Raw genomic sequence first — 24,632 nt, 5'->3', positions numbered from 1 at the left:
TGTAGAGGCCTCATCGGGGGGATATAAGGTAGATAAGGAAGGCGTTGTAACAGAAGAATCAAAATAAAAGTGGAAGAACATAAGGAAATGGGAGCTATTCTGGACCCACAGCCAAACCCGACAAACCATTGCAATACACCCCGAACGTCTAGTGCCGCCACAAACTACACCATGGAATTGCAGCTGGCGCGGTTTTTTTAAACCATTGATATTAAAATAAAACGTAGCCTAAAACCACCGGGATTTTATGCTGATTCCGAATCTGTGTCTAAAACCTTTCTCCGATGTGTAGTTCTTGAGTTATAAGCAGACATCCAGACAGACACACACACACACACACAGACACTCCTCCTTTATATATAGAGATATATATTTCTGTCAGTTGATTGTTTGTTTGACATTTGTATTACAGTGTTCAAGAAGGTATAAATAAATGAATGACATGTTTATCTAACCATTTATTCGGGGTAAAATTATTACGGAAGTGTACCAAGCTGTTTTACTTGCAATTTTCAAAGTGCCCTCCCTCGTGATCGATGCACAATTGCAGCCGAGCAGGCACAGAGTGGCACACACGCTTGCAGAGTTCAATATCAATTTCCTCAAACTTTGCAGTGATTTGAGCCTTCAAGTCCTGAATGGTACGAGGCTTTTCACGATAAACAAAGTCTTTCATGAGCCCCCAAAGAAAGAAATCTGGAGGTGTAAGGTCTGGGGAGCGTGCCGGCCCTCGATCGGACCGCGGCGGCCGATCCACTTTCTGGGAAAGTTTTCATCAAGCCACTGACGAACATGACGTCCATATTGAGGTGGAGCTCCATCTTGCTGAAAATAACAGTCCTGATCTTGTACCCTGGGCCAAAAGAAGGTTTGCAGCATATCCAGGTAAATTTCTGCAGTGACAGATCCCTCAAAGAAAAAGGGTCCAATTATCCCTAATGGAGATATGGCTGCCAAAACTGTCACGCCAGGTAAATTTAACTCCTCAACTGTCACTCTTGGGTTCTCCGCAGCCCAGTAGACACAATTGTGTCTGTTAATTGTGCCGTTAAGCTTAAAACATGCCTCATCTGACCACCAGATGCTGTCTAGCATTGTGTCCTCTTCGTCAAGTTTAGCTAAGAACTCTTCGCAAAATTGAAGACGCCGGTCGTCATCTCCATCATGAAGGGCACGCAGTAAGCGTGGAATGTAAGGTTTCCAGTTTTTCTGGTGAAGGATACGGATAACACTTGATTGGCTCACTTCCAACTCTGCAGATAAACGGCGAGTTGACTTTTGCGGATTTTGTTCCAGTCTCCTGATGACTTCTTCAGCCTTAGCTACATTCGTTGCCATTTTCGGACGACCGGACTTCTTTGCAGTGGCTACCGACCCTGTTGCTTCAAATTTCTCGACAATCAATCATGTGTTTCTTCCCTGGGGTGGGTTAATATCGAATTCCTGTGCCAAACGGCGTGCCGCCATCGTTGGTTGTTCATTACATTTGTAGTAATGTTTCACGGCCGCAATGCGTTGATTCATTGAAAGGTAATTCATGGTTCAATTTGGTGCAACTTCAGTAACTTTCCAAACTCTCAGCAATAACCTGAAAATAAAAACAAAAATAAATAAATTAAGAAAAATAATAATCTGCAAGACAATTATTAACAACATGACATCCCAGAAAGAATCTGACAGCCGAAAAAACAGAAATTGGGCGCGGGCGCTACTTTTGATTCACCCTGTCGATAAGGACCAAGCCTGGGCCCAATGCACTGCCTTGGGCACTCAAACTTCCACTGGGAGAGAAGAGAGCGTTCTTTTGATAGAAATGTATTGAATGTGTAAGTAGAGGAACTTGAAAAAAAGTACAAAAATTTGAACAACAGGAAATGCCCAGATAAACTTTAAATGTCTTGTTTGGAAACAACATTTTATAATTTTTACAGGAGCAAGGGTCATGGAAAAGCAAGGTAGATCTGACAGTGGGATAAATATCAAGGGAATAAAAGACCAGGAAAAGAGGAGAAAGATTAGGGTAGGTAACACTCAAACAAGCAAGTCAGATGATGTTTGGGTTAGGAAAGGTTAATGGGGGTAATAAAGATCATGGGTTAGGATCGGCGATGATAAGAGATGGTGGCTCCTGCTTGCTTGAAGTTCTGGAGGGAAGAGTGAGAAATAACATCCTCTGCATGATGATTCCATAGATGGGAGAAATGAGGAATAATAGAGTTGAGATGTGCAGTTAGTTAGTCTAGACTTTGGAAATTTAACCAAGAGGAGTTTACTGGAGGAACACGTGCTCCCAGAGTGCTCATCTCATCCATACCCCCAAGGGAGAGTTATGAAATAGTTCCAGTGCATAGAAATTCCCGAACTGGGGCAAGTTGCATTTGTACATGTGGTGTAAAAATACAGGTATATGTATTGTTCATTATTTCTTGCAAGTTGAAGTATACACGTTCCTTCATTTTCCACTTCAAATCATCTACAGCTCCCTCCTATATAGTGAATCAACATCCGACAACAACCTCACCCATCATTTCCTTGATCTCCCACGGTCTTGGACCTCAAACCTGTCCCATACTTCCAATTCAGGAATCATCATCATCTCCGACTTCCATTTCGACCTTAACTCATACACCCATCATGCCACCTCATCCATACCTCCAGCTCTCACCTCATCCATACCTCCAGCTCTCACCTCATCCATACCTCCAGCTCACACCTCATCCATACCTCCAGCTCTCACCTCATCCATACCTCCAGCTCTCACCTCATCCATACCTCCAGCTCACACCTCATCCATACCTCCAGCTCTCACCTCATCCATACCTCCAGCTCTCACCTCATCCATACCTCCAGCTCTCACCTCATCCATACCTCCAGCTCACACCTCATCCATACCTCCAGCTCTCACCTCATCCATACCTCCAGCTCTCACCTCATCCATACCTCCAGCTCTCACCTCATCCATACCTCCAGCTCTCACCTCATCCATACCTCCATCTATCTCGTCATTACCCCGAACATGCACACTTGTTCATAGCTTCAACTCTTCCTCGTCCATACCCCCAACCCCCATCCCATCCACACCCCAACTCTTCTCTCGTCCATACCCCGAGTTCTTCTCTCATCCATACCCCAAGATCTTCTCTCATCCATACCCCAAGATCTTCTCTCATCCATACCCCGAGCTCTTCTCTCATCCATACCCTGAGCCCTTCTCTCATCCATACCGCGAGCTCTTCTCTCATCCATATCCCGAGCTCTTCTCTCATCCATACCCCTAGCTATTCTCTCATCCATACCCCTAACTATTCTCTTATCCATACCCCAACTCTTCTCTCGTCCATACCCCCAACTCTTCTCTCGTCCATACCCAGAGCTCTTCTCTCATCCATACCCCGAGCTCTTCTCTCGTCCATCTGTTACGTGCTCCTCCCCAAACCCCGGTCACGGTGTACCTCCGAGCCCCGAAAGGAGTCACGGCAGAAAGATGTGTTATTCTGTGTGTCAATGACCAATGGTGAAACCACACCAATTGTTACCAAAAAACAAGTATTGTATTAAGGTCACACAAGAATAACAGCACAAGAACAATATTAATCAATTGTACAACAAATATTATATCATTCCTATGATGGTACCATCAGTTTCTTCCAATATAATTCGCTGTACTCCAAGTGAGCGAAAAGAACATTCCCAAAGTCTCTATCCCTGCATCAAGCCAAAGTCAATCCACGCTCCGGTGATCGCAAGAACGATGTCGCATCGAGACCAGAATTCAGTTGGGCTGACAGTCACGCTGCCAAAGATGCGCAAAGGTGTCCTCAAAAGGCGACTGGGAAATCACACCTTCAGGTATGAACGTTCAACGGCTCCCAAACGGTGAACCACAAATTCCCAATCGAAATCCACATTACACACGCAAACCAGGCTAACGGCTGGGTGCAGTGAAATGGCTGGAGCGAGGTGAAAAGGCTGGAGCGATGCGAAATTGGCGGGAGCGAGGAAAAATGGCTGACGGGCCAGTACTGAAGGCGTACCTGCTCTCCAACAACGATTCTCTTCGGAATCAACCGCAAAACCTGTCACGCAAGTTTATCTGTCACAGCGATAACCACTCTGTCACAGGAATCCCTTTCCCAGGAAACCCAAAGTTTGCTCGTGACCCCCGTTCGCCAGCGTCTCCTCGAGACCTCAAAGCAGCTCAGCTTTCTTTTCCGACCTCTCTTGCTCCGCTTTTCTTCCTCTTCTTCTTCTTCCGGTTTTCTCCTGATCCGGTTTCCGGTTTCTTTTAAAACACTAATTTTTTCACCATTTGAAAACAGTTATCTCCATTTCACTTAAACGATAACAATAATAATACATGGAACCAAAAGTGCTTACAGTGGATGAAAACCACAATGACGGAAGTGACGAATCCATAACAATACCCCCAACTCTTCTCTCATTCATACCCCTAACTCTTCTCTCAGCCATACCCCAACTCTTCTCTCGTCCATACCCCCAACGCTTCTCTCGTCAATACCCTGAGCTCTTCTCTCATCCATACCCCGAGCTCTTCTCTCATCCATACCCCCAACTCTTCTCTCATCCATACCCCGAGCTCTTCTCTCATCCATACCCCAATCTCTTCTCTCGTCCATACCCTGAGCTCTTCTCTCATCCATACACCCAACTCTTCTCACATCCATACCCCAACTCTTCTCTCATCCGTACCCCCAACTCTTCTCTCGTTCGTACCCTCAACTCTTCTCTCGTTTGTACCCCCTACTGTTTTCTCGTCCATACCCCCCAACTCTTCTCTCATCCATACCAACTCTTCTCTCGTTCGTACCCCAAACTCTTCTCTCGTTCGTACCCCTAACCCTTCCCTCATTCATACCCCCAACTCTTCTCTTGTTCATACCCCCAACTCTTCTCTTGTTCATACCCCCAACACTTCTCCCATCCGTACCCCCAACCCTTCTCTCGTCCATACCCCCAACTCTTCTCTCATCCATACCCCCAACTCTTCTCTCATCCATACCCCCAACCCTTCTCTCGTCCATACCCCCAACTCTTCTCTCGTCCGACCCTTAACTCTTCTCTCATCCATACCCCCAACTCTTCTCTCGTCCGTATCCCCAAACCTTCTCTCGTTCGTACCCCCAACTTTTCTCTCGTCCGTACCCCAACTATTTTCTCATCCATACCTCGAACTCTTGTCTCGTTCGTACCCCCAACTCTTCTCTCATCCATACCCCTAACTCTTCTCTCGTCCATACCCCCAACTCTTCTCTCGTCCATACCCCCAACTCTTCTCTCGTCCATACCCCCAACTCTTCTCTCATCCATACCCCCAACTCTTCTCTCGTCCATACCCCCAACTCTTCTCTCATTCATACCCCCAACTTTTCTCTCTTCCGTACCCCAACTCTTCTCTCGTTCGTACCCCCAACTATTCTCTCATCCATACCTTGAAATCTTGTCTCTTTCCTACCCCCAACTCTTCTCTCATCCATACCCCAAACTATTCTCTCGTCCATACCCCTAACTCTTCTCTCGTCCATACCCCTAACTCTTCTCTCGTTCATACCACCAACTCTTCTCTTGTTCATACCCCCAACTCTTCTCGCATACACTCAGACTCCCATTGCTCGAGCTGTAATATGAGCTATATTGTCGCGTGAACCCTTCGGTGAATACCAGGGCTCGCGGATGGACCGAAACAGACTTTAATGGAGGTGACGACCAAACACGGATTGTGCTATAATAAACGCGGGAGGAAGAAGGAAAGTGGGAGCTACAGTAAAAGCGCGTACCTGTGGAAGGCGAACGAACTCAAATGGACATGGTTTTAACAAGGAATGAAAAATAATACAAGGGTTTATTAAATCAAAAGTCGGGACAGGGAAACGCGATGATAAATCTACTTTCGAAATTGGGATCCCACACACCAGACTTCAGAAACGAAACGAGGGAAGAATTAATAAAAGAAAACGTCATGTACTTGTAAATGTGGGGTGTGAGTGCAGCCTCATCTCATCTGTAGTCTTGCGTCCGTCGACGTCCCACGCGGCTCCAAGCTCCGCTCATGCACCACCAGGCCTCGCCCCAAGCTCCAATTATCTCGCCGCTCACGAGGTCCGTGCACCAAGCACCACGCGTCCAACACAGGCTGGCGAGCCCCACACACGGTCGATCTCCACACACGATCGGTCTGCCATGCCCCAGTCAGCTCTCCCAAAGGTTGGACGTGCCAGAGAGACAAAGGAACGTGCAAGAAGCAAGCAAACTCCACTCAACTCAAGAGAACTCTCAGAAGCAAGCCAGCGAACTCGGGCTAGGACTGCGCATAGAGTTTGGTGCGCCCTTTTTATAACCTTGCGGCGGTGACGTCCGCCTCGGCGCGCCACCCAATCAGTGCCTTCCACCGATTCACAGGGCTGGAGCGTGGTTACAGCATGTAGCGTGTAGCGTGGTCATAGCACGTGTAGCGTGGTCATAGCACATAGCGTGTAGCGTGGTCATAGCATGTAGCGTGTTACTCGAGGCCTAGCGGAGGTGTAGCTGGCTGCGGTCCATGCAGCGGTGACCTGAACTGGCTTCCTGTCCGTTTTCTTCCAAAGTCTTGTCAGGGAAGGGAATTTAATTAATGCGTGCACTGAAGGGCCTAACTAAGTGTCTACAGGTGTGCATTGCCATAAGGGACAAAGGTTTGATGACCAGGTGTGACACACAGGGGCATTATCTTTAAATCCCTACTCCATCTAACACTCGAACATCCTGGTATGTCCACAGGTATACTTCTTAACCGACAAACCGCCTAAACACACAGAACTTATTACAGGTAGATTCCCTATCTCGACAGTCCGATACCTACCTACACAGATCTATCTGGCTCTAGATATTGCGCTACCCTCCCGACATAACAATATGTACAACTTTCATATCATCCTTACCTCCAGACTTTGTTTCAAATCAGCACATACGACCTTCAACTGACCCTGAAGTTTCCAGAGATCTCTCCTTATAGCCACAAGCAGGTATTGAGTATCGTCTGCACACATTCTGCACCCAACATATCAGTTACAAACCATTTCGAAGAACTGGCTATTTCACCGACATTTCATTTGTAACATTTTCAACTACAAAAAAATTAATATGCATTTCTTATAAGATCTGATGAGGTTCTCACTGTATTCTCATCAAACATCAAACCCCATGAGACCTCAAGATAAATGGATTTTAAAAAGGGATTCTTGTTTTATTTTTGAGGTATACCGAAGAACAACTAAAGGTACTCTGTGATATTAAATGATATAACATCAACCTCACGTCTGTGTTGGACATTATAAGTGAAGTTGTTGGTACATTTTACTAAGTATCGAAAACAAAATTCCTCCACACTTTAGTCATGCTTAGTATGGACACTGCACATTCGGCCTGCTTGTTAATGTAGTCGTGCTCACCTGTTCACAGCACGCTCATTCAGAACAAAACATCGTTAACTAAACACGCTACTATTATGGTCCACATACCTGTATTATCCATACACCCGATTATGACACGTAAAATGGCAGTATCCGTAGCTTTATTGACTTTTGATTAATTATTAGTATATTTATTAACCAATTTCCAAATAATTCAAACTTCATGCCCTATGGCTTGCCGATCACGTGTATGAAGATTTGCATCGATCTGTTAAGCAGTTCTGGAGAAGAAGATATTTTATGTTTATATTTTCAATCTAAAATGGCTACCAGACCACATGACCTATGTCGTCACGGTTATCAATAAAATATTCTCCATGGGTAGTTCCACCGATGTTTAAAGGTTTGCATTGATCGGATGAGCGGTTGCAGAGAAAAAAAATCTAAAGCGAAAATATATAGAGGTGGACATCTACACACACACGCACACATACACAATCACACAAACACACACACAATCACAAACACACACAATCACACACACACACAATCACACACACACACAATCACACACACACGATCACACACACACACACACACACACACACACACAAACACACACACAATCATACACACACACAATCACACACACACAATCACAAACACACACACACACACACATAAACACACACAATCACACACACACATGATCACACACACACACACACACACACACACACACATAAACACACACAATCACACACACGATCACATGCACACAACACACACACACACACACACACACACACACACACACGATCACATGCACACAACACACACACACACACACACACACACAATCACACACACACACCATACACACAAAAACACACACACACACATGAACACACAATCACACACACACACACATACACACACACACACACACACACACAAGCACACCACACACACACATGCATAAACACACAATCACACACACACACCACACACACACACACACACACACACACATAAACACACACAATCACACACACGCAATCACACACACACACACCATACACACACAAACACACATAAACACACACAATCACACACAATCACACACACACACAAGCACACACAAGCACACCACACACACACAAACACACACAATCATACACACCATACACACATACACACACACACACACACAAACAAACACACAATCACACCATGCACATACAAACACACACATAAACACAAACACACACATGCAAACATACACCATACACACACACACAAACACACACACACACACATACACCACACACACACACACACACACACACACACACACACACACACACACACACACGCTTAGTTAATTGTACAGTATCGGTTGTTCCTAAACTTAAATATAAATAATTTAAAGGATTGTTGTAAATGATGTTAATTTCACAACATCCCATATTCAACTTTATTTAAATTGTAAACCTCAAACATAGTTTCTCCACCTAAAGCAAGAACCTTAACCCGTAAGCAACTGACTAGTTTCCCGACTGCATGGATCATCAGCTGGGCACCGTTCTTCCTCGAGGTTTCGATCCTTTCAGCCCAGGACCTCTCCAAATGGCGGATCCACAACCTCGATCATGGATCCACATCAATAGGTGGTACATCAGTAGATCTACAACCTCAGTTGCGTCCAGGCAGTCAGTCAACCCATCAATGCACCAACATATTGCATCGCACATTTGCTACAGGTCAATAGGTAAACTATATTTGAGGTTTTACATGTAATTAATTCTTTAGTTTCTTTTAACTTGTAACATCCAGCCGTTACTGTACAATTAATTATATTCTTTGTGGTTTTCATGCTTTGAAATGTAGTTGAACAAACATAAAATATCATATAAATGTAGTTTAACAAACACATTAAAATCACATCAACAAAGAATAAACATATAAATGTATGAGAAACAGTATAGTGGATTTTCCACCAAAAGATAATGACAAATCAGAATGATAATGATAATGAATAATGATAATGACACACACACACACACACACACACACACACACACACACACACACACACACACACACACCTTAGCCGTGGACGTACACACATTCACCTCTGAGCAGTTTCACCTGGTTTGAATCTAGGCCCACCGATAAACCGTCATCCTGGTGTCCATATTTACAGGCAGGTTGAGGTACCAATGTGTGCGTCATCCCTAGAATGGATGTTAAACTGAATGTCCAGATGCAGGCATTAATTAGTGGATGTTCCCACGGTGACCTTCGCAGAGAGTATGCGAGCTGTCGCCAGCACCCTGACCAAATTACAACTTCCTGCTTCAACCCACAGGGGGCACTGCATCAATGGTCACCAAGGAATAATACTAAATAGATGGACGTACGTCGGGATCAATGAGCTTTGCGATGGAAATTATGTGATCGATTTGATTTTTTAATGTCCGTTAAAAATGATAGAGGAAAGTGAAATTTGGCTTTTTCCGCATTAACTTATAAAGGATGTGACGTGTTAGGCGGTGCCAGGTGGAAAACATTTTATGGTTCCCAAACTGATGTGGATCAAGTTTTGGAGTAATGTGACGTGGGATCCATCTTGAAACGAATGATTCAGTGATGTCAGCAAAATCATCTGAAAGGAATATTGGTCTTAACTTTTGCAAAAGGGGAAGGATTAGTTTTGGGTGTCAGGACCACAATGGTGCGCTTCCACACATCTGGGACCTTTACCTGTTGAAAAGAGAAGTTAATTATGTGAGCTACAGGTGTTGCTAGCTCAACAGAGAATTCGTGGATAATGCGAGCAGATCGATGTCCCATCAGGCCCACCAGAAGTTTTTTGTGGAATCATTTCCAGTGCTTTTTGTAGTTCCTATGGGTTTACAGTGGGGCACGTTTTTGGAGCTGGAAGGAAGGCCGGAAGCAAAGTCGTGTCAAGTGGGTCCAGATCAGAAGAAACAGAAATAAAATAATCGGTAATAGTATTCCCAATCGCCAACTCATCCCCCATGTCTATTCCCGACACAGATATTGGCACGTGATCCCATGATCCCCTCCATCTCACTCCTCCGAATATCCCTTATTTGTCCAAAACGTCTATTTTGTCCTTCTACCCTGTTGTTGGTGTTTCCCCCTATCCGTCTGCTGATCGTTTTGTTCTGTGGCAACCACATCTGTTCGGCGTTCCAGCTCTTCCACAAGCCTCGACTTTGTATACAAAAAAGGCATAGGAAATTGGACACCCTTTCTCGAATAATTTCGTCCTTGTCACATACGCTACATCTCTGCCAATTTTCGTCCGAATCCGTCCACAACCTTTTGAGATATTTTGTTCACAAACGGACAAACGGACAGACAAATGAAAAATCACTCGTAGAGCGACACTTGGCAAAAGTGAACAAAGTAGAACAGCACTCAGCTGAGCATCATTTTCACTCAAAAGATAATAGGTGGTTGAACTGAGTGACCTGATATGCAAATCGTCTTCAAATTTTGAGTTAATCGGATGAAAATTGACAATTTTAGAAACCTGGCCTATGTTGACATTTTGGCCTATGTTGACCTCAAAAATAGTTGGTAGTTTGTTTCAGTAAGCTGATATGCAAATCCTTTTCAAATTTCAAGTCAATCGGATGAAAATTGAGGATTTTAGAAATTTGAAAAGGGTGTTGACCTTTTGGCCTATATTGATCTCCAAAATAGTTGGGGTTTGAATTCAGTTGGCTGATATGAAAATCCTATTGAAATTTCAAGTCAATCGGATGAAAATTTAGGATTTCAGAAATTTGAAAAGTGGTTGACCTTTAGCCTAAGCTGACCTTTGGCCTATGCTGACCTTTTGGCCGATGCTGATCTGAAAAATAGATAGTGGTTGAATTCTGATAGCTGATATGAAAATCTGATTCAAATTTCAAGTCCAACGGATGAAAATTGAGGATTTTAGAAATTTGTATAAAAGTGGTTGACCTTAGGCCTATGTTGACCTTTTGACATAAAAAATATATATAAAGGATTTTGTCGGACCACAAACTCTACCATTTGGTGAAGTTTCGTGAAGATCAGTTTAAAATTCTGACCTGCAAGCAAGTATAAGTGAGCGGACAAACACACAAACACACAAATGAAAAATCACTCAGTGACACATGGCAAAACATAACAAAGTAGAATGCCACTCAGTAGAGCATCCTTTTGACGTCTTAAATAATTGGTGGGTGAATTCAGTTAGCTGACAAGAAAATCCAATTCAAATTTCAAGTCAATCAGATGAAAATTGAAGCATTTAGAAATTATTAGAAAAAAGTGGTTGTACTTTCGCCTATTTTGACCTTTTGGCCTAGGCTAATCTCAAAAATAGTAGTTGGTTGAATTCAGTTAACTGATATGTAAATCCCATTCAAATTTCAAGTGAATCGAATGAAAATTGAGGATTTTAGAAATTTGAAATTGTTGTTGACCTTTGACCTGTGGTGATCCCAAAAATAGTTGGTGGTTGAAATCAGTTCGCCGATATGTAAATCCTCTTCAAATTTCAAGTCAATTGGATGAAAATTGAAGATTTTAGAAATTTAAAAAAAAGTGGTTGACCTTTGGCCTACGTTGACCTCTTGGCCGATGCTGATCTCAAAAATAGTTGGTGGTTGAATTCAGTTAGCTGATATGAAAATCCCATTCGAATTTCAAGTGAATCAGATGAAAATTGAGGATTTTAGAAATTCGAAATTGTTGTTGCCCTTTGGCCTACGTTGACCTCTTGGCCGATGCTGATCTCAAAAATAGTTGGTGGCTGAATTCAGTAAGCCGATATGTAAATCCTATTCAAATTTCAAGTCAATTGGATGAAAATTGAGGATTTTAGAAATTTGAAAAAAGTCGTTGACCTTTGGCCTATTTTGACCTTAAGATCTTTTGACCCCAAAAATATATAGGATTTTGTCAGACCAGGAACCCTACCATTTGGTGAAGTTTCGTGAAGATTGGTTTAAAATTGTGACCTGTAGGCAAGTACAAGTGAGCGGACAGACAAACAAACAAACACACACACAAACACACAAACCGGAGTGAGCAACATACTTTCTTTCTTTTTTTTGCCAAATAACAAACAGATAGAGAAACAGGTGTGAAAACATTACGATAACCTCCATCTAACTTCAGTGACAGAGGTAGTAACACGACAGGTTAGGGTTAAGGTTAGGTTTTACAATCAGCATTCGATGTTTGATCCATTTAGGAGTTGCATCAATATCATATGCACCGTAACGTGTTCAGGGTGCACATGGTATTACATGTAACAAGTGCATGTTAAAAATGTGACAATTATAGCAAGACCTCATCGGTGGAGAGAAAGTAAACGTTCCACCCCACGTGTTATGCATCCGAATTGGTACAAACGAGTTGTTGAGCATACCTTGTCCCGGTGCAGATGCTCTCCAAGTGACCATAGAGTTCCCGCAGGTTCTTCTGTCCTGCTTCCAATGCCAGGAGAACCTGTGCCAGGTAACCAGCAAACACAAGCTCATGACAATGCCATGCCAACCTTCCTATGCCACTTGTGCACTTCCCTCTGATAAAGAAATGCAATTATACTCATACTCTTTGCGTTGTTAAGGTTACTCGGTTATTTAATCGTTTTATTAATTTAAAGACAGGTGTAAAACAAAAAAGTGCTGCGGACGATTCCATCATGGTGTCTAATATAATGTCTTTCATCAATAAAATGAGGTCTTTCTTCTTACCAACCAGGCCTCCGAGTTGATCTTGTGACTCCTCGTTGTTGACCGTAGCATGGCTTTGGCAATCGCTAAGGTCTCAGACTAGAACAATAAATAAACACAAACATTATTTTGGCAACAACGACAAACCTCGACCCAAAATACCGAAAAATGAAAAGCGATTCATTGTCGATATGGCAGCAGCTCAAGTTGTACCGTTTTGTCGAAATATTTACACGTTCTCAGTTATTACTGGACATACTATGCAGTCCATAATATGGGAGATGCTCCTGGACTCCTTACCTGCCAAGATGCAAGTCTTTTCAGCGTCATCACGATGTCCTGCGCTGTCATTTCCAAACAATTCAACTTTGCAGATCTTCTCGATGTAGACATGGAGGTGACCCTGGAAGCAGTGGTGGACACAGCGACACCTGCAGACCTAGGCCCCAGGACCTCTGAGGTGGACACGGCTACACCTGCAGACCTAGGCCCCAGGACCTCTGAGGTGGACACGGCTACGTCTGCAGACCTAGGTTCCAGGACCTCTGAGGTGGACACGGCTGCGTCTGCAGACCTAGGCTCCAGGACCTCTGAGGTGGACACGGCTACGCCTGCAGACCTAGGCTCCAGGACTTGCGATTGCGGGCAGTGGAGGTGGTTTTGTTCATTTTGAGGTACATTGAAGCACTCGGGATGCATTATTCGGTGTTGTGTCTTTGGCGACTTGGTTATCCATGTTTCTTGAGCCTCACAAGAACCTCGGGGTGGCTTCGAGATTCTGGTGCACTCCTGGTGGTTTTGCTCCAGAGGAAAGCGAGGAATGTTTCTGATATTTTTTATGTCCAAAAAAGCATCATCGTCCCACAACTGCTTATGAGAAGGTAAGGACCTTGTCTTGAGAAAGTTTTCATCGATGGCTGGCATGACTTCCTGTGATATTGCAGAAGTTTGTGCATCATTACCAAATGAATTTTCCACCGAGATCGAGAAGGCATTTCGGTTAAGCCTCGCGTCACCCGGGAATACTTCCTTAGGAAAAGATACATTTTCTTTTTTTCTACTCTTCTTCTGTTCGAACAGAGAGGCTAATTGAGGGTTTGTATTTTCACTCAAATCTGATCTCCCAATGGTTGCCGGTAGTGTTTTGGTTGAGGGTACTACACTGGTGGCATTGGTAGTTTGAGTTTCCTTGCAAACAGTTTTCTTCAAAGCAACATGACATCTCTTTTTAATCACTTGGTTAATATGAAGCAGATGTGGATTGTAACATAGAACATTTCTGTGCGTGCCTCGAATTCGCTCTGGCATGGCATTACCTTGATCTCCATAAGGATTTGAGACGTCAGGCGGAACGGCAATTTTTGGTGTTTGCGAAGGTGATCCATCCACCTCTGCGCTTGCAATCGCCGGTGAATGTCCACTGGTAAACACTTTCTGGAAAGCTGGGATGCTTGGAGGAGGTGGACCGTCTTCTCCTGGTGTCTCCGTTGCCTTTTCATCGCTGCACTCTATTGGTGAGTGTAGTTCCGGTGAGAGAATCACTGTCCTCTCAAGGCTGAAACGTTGTGGAGGTGCTGTCCAGGAACCTGCGATCTGTCGGATGAGCTTCGGCCGATTCAGAGACTCATCATTGCCGAGTGATCCTGCAGAAGGTTGGCTCCAAACCTCCAGCTCCTGCTCTTGAACCTGCGCAGTAAAACGTACAGTCGATCATTTACAGTAGATTACAAACACGGGCTTCTGATCAAGTGATGCTGATAGCTCTTGAGCATCAAAGTACGAAACAAGCATGCAATCGGTGTTTGATGGTTTCTTCAGGTGGCCATTTTAAGCAATTCATAACCAATATATGATATAACTAGATGGTATTCACAGAATACCTACCCTGCGCAGTCAATTTGTGAGCCAACTCTTCTGTTTTTGAACATTTTTTTCCTTTGATCCAATATGGCTGCCAGACCACGTGAGCGATGGCATCATAAATTTATATTCTCTAATTTAATTGTTGCATAGATCACACTCAATACATTTCAAACTGATCAGACTAAGGGGTGTCCTTGTCGAATTATGACGTCATAATTATGGCACCAATGACGTCATCGTTAACAACACCTATTCCCCATATGGGGTTCTTTACAATGAGGCATGTCCAAAAAAAATTCTATGCAGCGATTTTGGAGATATAGAGGTGCAACATTTTTCGGTTTTTCCAAGATGGCACCTGTACCACATGACCTATGACGTCATGATTATCATTAAAATATTCGAAAGGAGGAGGCGCTCCTATGGTGAAATTTGTGTCCATCAGACCAACAGTTGCTGAAAAAAATTAAAATGATCGGATAAGTGTTGTACGTGTCGAATTATGACGTCATAACGAAGGCACCGATGACATCATCATTAACATATCTTATTCCCCATGGGGAGTACTTGACAATGAGCCAGGTCTCAAATTTTTCCATGTAGTGGTTTCAGAGAAATAGAGGTGCGAAGTTTTTCCAAGATGGCGCCTGTACCACGTGACCTATGACGTCATAATAATCATTAAAATATTCTACATGAGGAGGCGCTCCTATGGTGAAAATTTCATGTCAATCGGACCAACGGTGGCCAAGAAAATTAATTTTTTAAATGCAGACACGTACGGCACACCGCACACGGCACACGTACATACGTACCTGAATACTTAACCCAACTTTTCACTTCGCGAGTGCAGGGTAACTACGAAAATTAAATTTAAACTAGTGGGCCCATTGGTCTGTTGTACCAAAATGTAATTGGTATTCACGGCCTTCTAGTATACCTGCCTGCCGGACTCAGGGGGGCATTTTGGGTCCTCTGTGTCTTTTTGGTCGTCGGGGACTTTTGGGTCCAGGAGACTTTTGGGTCATCCTAGACTTTTGGGTCCAGGGGACTTTTGGGTCATCCTAGACTTTTGGGTCCAGGGGACTTTTGGGTCATCTAGGACTTTTGGATCCATTTATAGTAGACTAGCAGGAGTACCCGTGTTTACCAGTGGACATTCACCGGCGATTGCAAGCGCAGAGGTGGATGGATCACCTTCGCAAACACCATCAATGGCCGTTCCGCCTGACGTCTCAAATCCTTATGCAGCTCAAGGTAATGCCATGCCAGAGCGAATTTGAGGCACGTGCAGAAATGTTCTATGTTACTGTAGCGGTTACCTTATTCGCATGTGGCGGTTACCTATACCTTATTTGCATGTCCTTATTTGGTAATAATCCACGTGTACGGCCCTGTGGGACTTTTGGTTGTGTGGTCGTGACACACGCGCGGCTGTTGGAGCCACGCCCTCCGAAGAGGGTTTTTGGTTTATATAAGCCGTTACGACTTCCGTTCGCGAGCAGTTGCTGGAGATTTCTGTACAATAAACAAGCTTTGTACCCAACGAAATGGCCTCTTCTTCTCACCTTCGGCAACTCCTAAACTGGTGACCTCGGCCGCCCCCGAACGTATTCGGGGGCTGCAAATGAACGCGGCAGTATTTCGACCGCAATTTCTTCCACAAGACCTAAACTCGAACTGCTGGAGTTTTAGCAATGACGAGTGGCCATGTGGTTCGCGCACCACGCTCGGTTCCTCCTCTACGACTAGAGGGGCGAACCTGCTCCGGGAACGTCCGAAGGAACGCCGTTACGAGGCATTGGCGGCACGGCTACTTCGTCGCCTTCGCGCGCACTGCTGCTCATCTCTTGCGCGCGCACTGACGTTGGCGGCACGGCTACTTCATCACCTTCGTGCGCACTGAAGCCTCGTTACCTTCGCACGCACTGCTGCTCGCCACTCCCGCAACTCCTACTGCTGCAACTACAACTGCTACCGCTGCTCGCCACTCGCGCAACTACGAACCACCCTGCATCCTCGGGAGGCCCACGAGGAACCTCGGCAGCCTCCCCCGAGGCCTTGACCAGCCCCTCGGTTGGCTCAACTGCTTTTCGCGTGCACCGAGGCCGAGCGCTGCTCGAGCCTTCTCGGCACTGCACCCGTGAACTGCAACCTCGGGAGGCCCGCGAGGAACCTCGGCAGCCTCCCCCGAGGCCTTGACCAACCCCTCGGTCGACTCAACCCCACGGCGGCGTTTTTTCACGCGTATCGAGGCCGAGCACTGCTCGCGCCTTCTCGGCAACCGCCGAGCGTGCCTGCGGACTACGTACAGGCCTGTGAGAGTGTATTCTGGGGGGGGGGCGCATGTAGCGGTTACCTTATTCGCATGTGGCGGTTACCTTTACCTTATTTGCATGTCCTTATTTGGTAATAATCCACGTGCACGGCCCTGTGGGACTTTTGGTTGTGTGGTCATGATGCACGCGCGGCTGTTGGAGCCACGCCCTCCAAAGAGGGTTCTTGGTTTTATATAAGCCGTTACGACTTCCGTTCGCGAGCAGTTGCTGGAGATTTCTGTACAATAAACAAGCTTTGTACCCAACGAAATGGCCTCTTCTTCTCGCCTTCGGCAACTCCTAAATTACAATCCACATCTGCTTCATATTAACCAAGTGATTACAAAGAGATCGTGGGGAGGGGGGGGGGGGGTAAGGAGGCAGGAGAGTGGGGGGTGAGGAAGGCAGTGGGGGGAATGGAAGGGGGTTCATCACCTTTTCATTGAATATATGCTGGTGAATAGGTTCATCACGTTTCTGAGTAACGTGTGATGCCGAGCAGGAAGAGGAAGAAGCCTTACTACCAACTTCGTACACTTCCGGAATTGTTTGATTTATTTGTGTTCAAATTCTGGTGATTGTTTTGTATTTATTTATGCGAATGTGAACTTGTATATAACTGTCATTCATTTAAAAAGGCTTCGGCACGATCGAGCGATTTATTTTTTTTTTTTATCCAAAAAACCAAACTTTTATTATTTCAGATTTTTTTTTAGGGGGGGGGGGGGCTAAAACACTCCCAGGCACTCACTGATTAACCTCTGAAAGTTTGACGAAGATCCGTTCAGCCATCTCTGAGAAAAATGGCGACACAGACAGACACACAGACACACACACAAAGACAGACCAACAGCTCTCTTATATACAGTGCATTCAGAAAGTATTCAGACCCCTTCACTTTTTTCACATTTTGTTATGTTGCAGCCTTATGCTGAAATCGTTTAAATTCATTTTTTCCCTCATCAATCTACACTCAATACCCCATAATGACAAAGAGGAAACAGGATTTTAGAAAGTTTTGCAAATTTATTAAAAAGAAAAAAAATGAAATATCACATTTACATAGGTATTCATACCCTTTGCTATGACACTTGAAATTTAGCTCAGGTGCTTCCCATTTCTCTTGATCATCTTTGAGATGTTTCTACACCTTGATTGGAGTCCACCTGTGGTAAATTCAATTGATTGGACATGATTTGGAAAGGCACACACCTGTCTATATAAGGTCTCACAGATGACAATGCGTATCAGAGCAAAAACCAAGCCATGAGGTCGAAGGAACTGCCTGCAGAGCTCAGAGACAGGATTGTGTCGAGGCACAGATCTGGGGAAGCCTACAAAAACATCTCTGCTGCATTGAAGGTGCCCAAGAGCACAATGGCCTCCATAATTCATAAATGGAAGAAGTTTGGAACAACCAGGACTCTTCCTAGAGCTGGAGCCGCCCGGCCAAACTGAGCAATCCGGGGAGAAGGGTCTTGGTAAGAGAGGTGACCAAGAACCCGATGGTCACTCTGGCTGAGCTCCAGAGATCCTGTGTGGAGATGGGAGAAACTTCCAGAAGGACAACCATCACTGCAACACTCCACCGATCTGGGGCTTTGTGGCAGAGTGGCCAGACGGAAGCCAAACAGTTCAATCTTGGTTTCATCAGACCACAGGATCTTGTTTCTCACAGTCTGAGAGTCCTTCAGGTGCTTTTTTGCAAACTCCAAGCGGCTTTCATGTGTCTTTCACTAAGGAGAGGCTTCCGTCTGGCCACTCTGCCACAAAGCCCAGATCGGTGGAGTGTTGCAGTAATGGTTGTCCTTCTGGAAGGTGTGTGGTGTGTGCCTTTCCAAATCATGTCCAATCAATTGAATTTACCACAGGTGGACTCCAATCAAGGTGTAGAAACATCTCAAAGATGATAAAGAGAAATGGGAAGCACCTGAGCTAAATTTCAAGTGTCATAGCAAAGGGTATGAATACTTATGTCAATGTGATATTTCAGTTTTTTCTTTTTAATAAATTTGCAAAACTTTCTAAAATCCTGTTTTCTCTTTGTCATTATGGGGTATTGAGTGTAGATTGATGAGGGAAAAAATGAATTTAAACGATTTTTTTTTTTGTTTTGTTTTGTATACAGGATTGAGGCTCGTGTAAGAGCTGACATTTATCGCACAAAAAGTCAAACCGACACAAACAGACACACAAAACATATAATGAGGGTAGCGGTAGACAAGATGGGGAGAGAAGGGGAAGCACACAAACACAACATTTGAGAGCAGGGACAACGGGAGATCTGTGGGAGGGCTTGGGGGGAGGATGCGTGGGAAGGGGGGAGGGGTGGGGAAGTATAAAACACAAAGACACTGCAAGGACTTCCAGAAAGGAAGTTGGTATTTCAAAAACAAGAATCTGGGGTGAAATTAGTGGGGGTAGAAAAGATCAAGGTTTTGGATGGGGGAAGATAAGAGATGGTGGTGAACAGCTGTTTTAAAGACCTGGAGGGAGGAGTGGGATTGAAGAGAGTGAGGGAGTTTGTTCCAGAGGCGGGAGAAAAGAGGAATTGAAGGAGTGAAGGTGAGCAGTGCGTCTTGATTTTGACAGTTTAACCCTAAGAGGGTTGCAGGCAGATCTTGTGCGACCTGTAGGAATACTTGGGGGACAGAGCCCAGAGAGAGCTGGGGGAGCAAGGCTTGGGGGGAGTCGGTAGAAGACAGAAAGACCACCAACCTGCCTGCGGTGAGTGAGTGAAAGGCCCTCGGGGTTAGCTTCATTGCGGGAGATTCCAATCATTCTGAAAGCTTTGGTTTCAACAGCGTGAAGACGAGCCAGGTGTGAGGCAGGAGCACCAGCCCAGAGGGGAGAACACGATTCCATTGAGCTGCGGATGAAAGCCTTGTATGTGGTGAGGAGCTCAGGTGTGCCAAGGAAGGACTTCGCACGACGGAGGATGCCCAGTCAGCAACTGGCTTTGGAGGCCAGATTTGAAATGTGGTTTTCCAGGAAAGATCATGGCAGATAGTGAGACCCAAAAGCTTGAGTGACAGAACTTCTTGGAGAGGATTATTCAGAAAGTAGATGGGAGAGTTGTCCAGTCAGTCTTTTCGGAGAGACATAGTGAGAGTGTGAGATTTGTCAGGATTGAAAGACATGTTCCACTTGTTTGACCAGTCTGTGATTTTGTCCAGGTCTGCAGAGAGTGAGGAGGCTGCAGACTGCCGATCTGAGGGATGAGGAATGGAGCCACAGAGAGTGGAGTCATCAGCAAAGGGATAGAGAGGATTTTCAAGAGAGTCAGAGAGATCACTGATGAAGACCAGAAAAAGCACAGGGCCCAGAACACTGCCTTGGGGAACTCCAGCCTGAACAGGAAGAGGAGATGAGAAAACCCCATTCAGGGCCACACGTTGACTACGACTAGAGAGGAAGTCCACAAGCCAAGCGTGGAGATTTCCATGGATACCATAGGAGGAGAGTTTGGTGAGCAGAGCGGGGTGCCAGACCGTATCGCGGGGTGCCAGCGGGGTGCCAGATTTCAGCATAAGGCTGCAACATAACAAAATGTGAAAAATGTGAAGGGGTCTGAATACTTTCTGAATGCACTGTCGTGGATGATTGGTTGATTCAATAATCACGTGCACACATTTCTGATCCATACCATGCCTTTCCTACCTGGGTCAATCAAAATGGATTAAACCCACAACAGGAATCATGCAACTGATCATCATGTCTTCAGACGAAGGACTAACAATGACATCACATCCTGTTCCTCGGCCTGTTTCTTCAGTGCAACACCATAAATACTGTAGGTTGCCTCCTACTAAACATCCAGCATACATCGTTTCACTATGTTTCACGATGTATGAAATATTTAGTTTCATTCCTGCTAAACATCCGGCAAAATTCCGGCATACATAGTTTCACTCCTACTAAACATCCGGCATACATAGTTTCACTCCAACTAAACATCCGGCATACATAGTTTCACTCCTACTAAACATCCGGCATACATAGTTTCACTCCTACTAAACATCCGGCATACATAGTTTCACTCCTACTAAACATCCGGCATACATAGTTTCACTCCTACTAAACATCCGGCATACATAGTTTCACTCCTACTAAACATCCAGCATACATAGTTTCACTCCGACTGAACATCCGGCATACATAGTTTCACTCCAACTAAACATCCGGCATACATAGTTTCACTCCTACTAAACATCCGGCATACATAGTTTCACTCCGACTAAACATCCGGCATACATAGTTTCACTCCAACTAAACATCCGGCATACATAGTTTCACTCCTACTAAACATCCGGCATACATAGTTTCACTCCAAATAAACATCCAGCATACATAGTTTCACTCCAACTAAACATCCGGCATACATAGTTTCACTCCAACTAAACATCCGGCATACATAGTTTCACTCCTACTAAACATCCGGCATACATAGTTTCACTCCAACTAAACATCCGGCATACATAGTTTCACTCCTACTAAACATCCGGCATACATAGTTTCACTCCAAATAAACATCCAGCATCCATAGTTTCACTCCAACTAAACATCCGGCATACATAGTTTCACTCCCAATAAACATCTGGCATACATAGTTTCACTCCTAATAAACATCTGGCATACATAGTTTGCCTCCTTCTCAATGTCCAGCATACATAGTTTGCCTCCAACTAAACATCCGGCATACATAGTTTGCCTCCAACTAAACATCCGGCATACATAGTTTCACTCCTAATAAACATCTGGCATACATAGTTTGCCTCCAAATAAACATCCAGCATACATAGTTTGCCTCCAACTAAACATCCGGCATACATAGTTTCACTCCTAATAAACATCTGGCATACATAGTTTGCCTCCTTCTCAATGTCCAGCATACATAGTTTGCCTCCAACTAAACATCTGGCATACATAGTTTGCCTCCTTCTCAATGTCCAGCATACATAGTTTGCCTCCAACTAAACATCCGGCATACATAGTGTTGTGGATATGAGGACTGTATGTTTTTTGATTGTGTGCTGTACTATTGTGATTATTGTTTATTCTGTGCCTCCTGCCCCCGGAGCTGTGTAAAGACCAAAAGGGCGTCCCATAGTCCACAAGCATACACGTCAGCCAAGTAATAGAATATACCTGTTGATAGTTATCTCTTATTCTGTGTTTTAGGGTAAGGCTGTGTCTCCCATTAATTGAAGTACTCCATTGCACCAGTGAAAGAGATAGATTCCCTTCCATTCCCATCACCAATTACCTCCGATCCAATTGCCGCCATTGGCCACGAGGCAGGGTTGGGGAAGAAAGGCGTGTCTCCACCTCGTCATAGAGGGGGAGGAGTGAACCAGCCCCGCTCGACCAACCATGAGCCAGGGGTTTGGCTACAGAGGGCGGAGGAAGAGCGGTTGGGAGAGGTTCGCCAAGGTTGAGGGGCGGGGCCTATATAACCCACAGCGCGACGCTCCCCCCAGTGAGTCGAGCTTGGAAGCAGAAACGGAGATGCACTTTTGAGCCGAGACAAGGAGGGTCACAAAGAGCTGAGTTGGTCGTCAGTGGTTGCGTTCAGTGGTTGCGTTCAGTGGTTGCGTTCAGTGATTGCGTTGAGGGGTTGTGTTGGAGACGGAGTGGTTGGACCAAACAAAAGAAGAGAGGAGAGAACCCGTCACGCCAGACCCCCCACCAGCGCGTCGGCTCTGACCGTGATCCGACCCGTGATCCCACGGACACGACAGGATCGGTGGCATCAGCGGCCGTCGAGGTCCAGCCCGACGTCCCGTGCAGGATCAAGCTCCAGCCAGCTCCGTGCCGTCCTCCCCCTCCAGCCACGCACCTCCTTCCAGCCAATCCACTCTGCAATCCAGCCAATCCTCCGTCGTGCGAAGTCCTTCCTCGGCACACCTGAGCTCCTCACCACATACAAGGCTTTCATCCGCAGCTCAATGGAATACTGTTCTCCCCTATGGGCCGGTGCTCCTGCCTCACACCTAGCTCGGCTTCACGCTGTTGAAACCAAAGCTTTCAGAATTATTGGAATCTCCCGCGATGAAGCTATCTCTGAGGGCCTTTCACTCACTCACCGCAGGCAGGTAGGTGGTCTTTCTGTCTTCTACCGACTCCTCTCCGGCCTTGCACCCCCAGCTCTCTCTGTGCTCTGTCCCCCAAATATTCCTACAGGTCGCACAAGATCTGCCAGCAACCCTCTGATGGTTAAACTGCCGAAATCTCGGCTCTCCGCTCACCTTCACTCTTTCATTCCTCTTTTCTCCCGCCTCTGGAACAAACTCCCTCACTCCCTTCAATCCCACTCCTCCCTCCAGGTCTTTAAAACAGCTGTTCACCACCATCTCTTATCTTCCCCCATCCAAAACCTTGATCTTTTCTACCCCCGCTAATTCACCCCAGATCCACCTTGTTTGAAATTCCAACTTCTTTCCTGGAAGTCCTGGCAGTGTCCATATGTTTTATACCTCTCCCACTGCCCCCTTCCCACGCCCCCCCCCCCCCCAAAGCCCTCGCCCTCTCTCAGATCTCTCGATGTCTCCATGTCTCTCGGTCCCTGCTCTCAAATGTTGTGTTTGTGTCCTTCCCCCTCTCTCCCCATCTTGTCTACCGCTCCCTATGTTATATGTTTTATGTGTCGGTTTGTCTTTCTGTGTGTTCATGTGATTAATGTTCGCTCTTTCACGAGCCTCGATATTGTATACAAAAAAAAAAAAAAAAAAAAAAATTCCCCGTGTGAGTCGTCTTTGTTTGTTCTGTCCTGGGGTTAATTAAGTCTGTATAACGATAAGCTAGTACTTCCCTGTGTCACCTGCGTCTTATGTGCTTGTAAATAAACGTCACTGCTTTCTTTTTGCTTGTGTGTAAATAGTAAATAAATGTAGTAGTATTTCAAACCTTTCTTGGCCTTCGTTTTCCTCTTTACATTGCGTCGCTTTTGTCTTTTCCCTCATTGAGCGGCTAGGGTGCGATACGGCCAAAGTTCTGGGTGAATCGGGTGAGTCAGGGATCCTGTAACGGTCGCGGAAATACCAAACCGCTCGGTAACTAACATCTTAATCCGCGATCGGTAGCAATTGGTGTCGAGGAGTGAGATTCGGACCCGAAGCGCGCTTCACGCGCTCAAAATTATAAAGAACCGAAATTTGTTTTGTTTTACAAAACCCGAATTTTGAAATCGCGCCATGGCTGTTCAAGGCGGCGGGATGCCGGTGGGAGAGATAGACGGGGTGGAATCGACCCAGGACCTCGGGGAAATGTATGTGGAGGAAAGGGAGGAGAAAAATGGC

The 24,632-nt window shown here is 45.3% G+C and overlaps 1 protein-coding gene across 1 annotated transcript in view; it reads right to left on the bottom strand.

Moving 5' to 3' along the window:
* LOC137429326 (uncharacterized) overlaps window positions 1-24,632 on the bottom strand; it is a 62,336-nt gene that overhangs the window by 3,204 nt on the left and 34,500 nt on the right. The window contains exons 5-8 of the mRNA XM_068119280.2: window positions 13,454-14,839; window positions 13,175-13,252; window positions 12,847-12,926; window positions 6,936-7,044 (exon numbers count right to left, since the gene is read on the bottom strand). Coding sequence (XP_067975381.2) covers window positions 6,936-7,044; window positions 12,847-12,926; window positions 13,175-13,252; window positions 13,454-14,839 — 1,653 coding nt within the window. The remainder of the gene's footprint in view (window positions 1-6,935; window positions 7,045-12,846; window positions 12,927-13,174; window positions 13,253-13,453; window positions 14,840-24,632) is intronic.

This window comes from Myxine glutinosa, chromosome 6 (assembly GCF_964187855.1).
Source record: "Myxine glutinosa chromosome 6, kmMyxGlut1.1, whole genome shotgun sequence".
Lineage (NCBI taxonomy): Eukaryota > Metazoa > Chordata > Myxini > Myxiniformes > Myxinidae > Myxine > Myxine glutinosa.
This window is presented reverse-complemented; position numbering and strand designations above follow the sequence as displayed.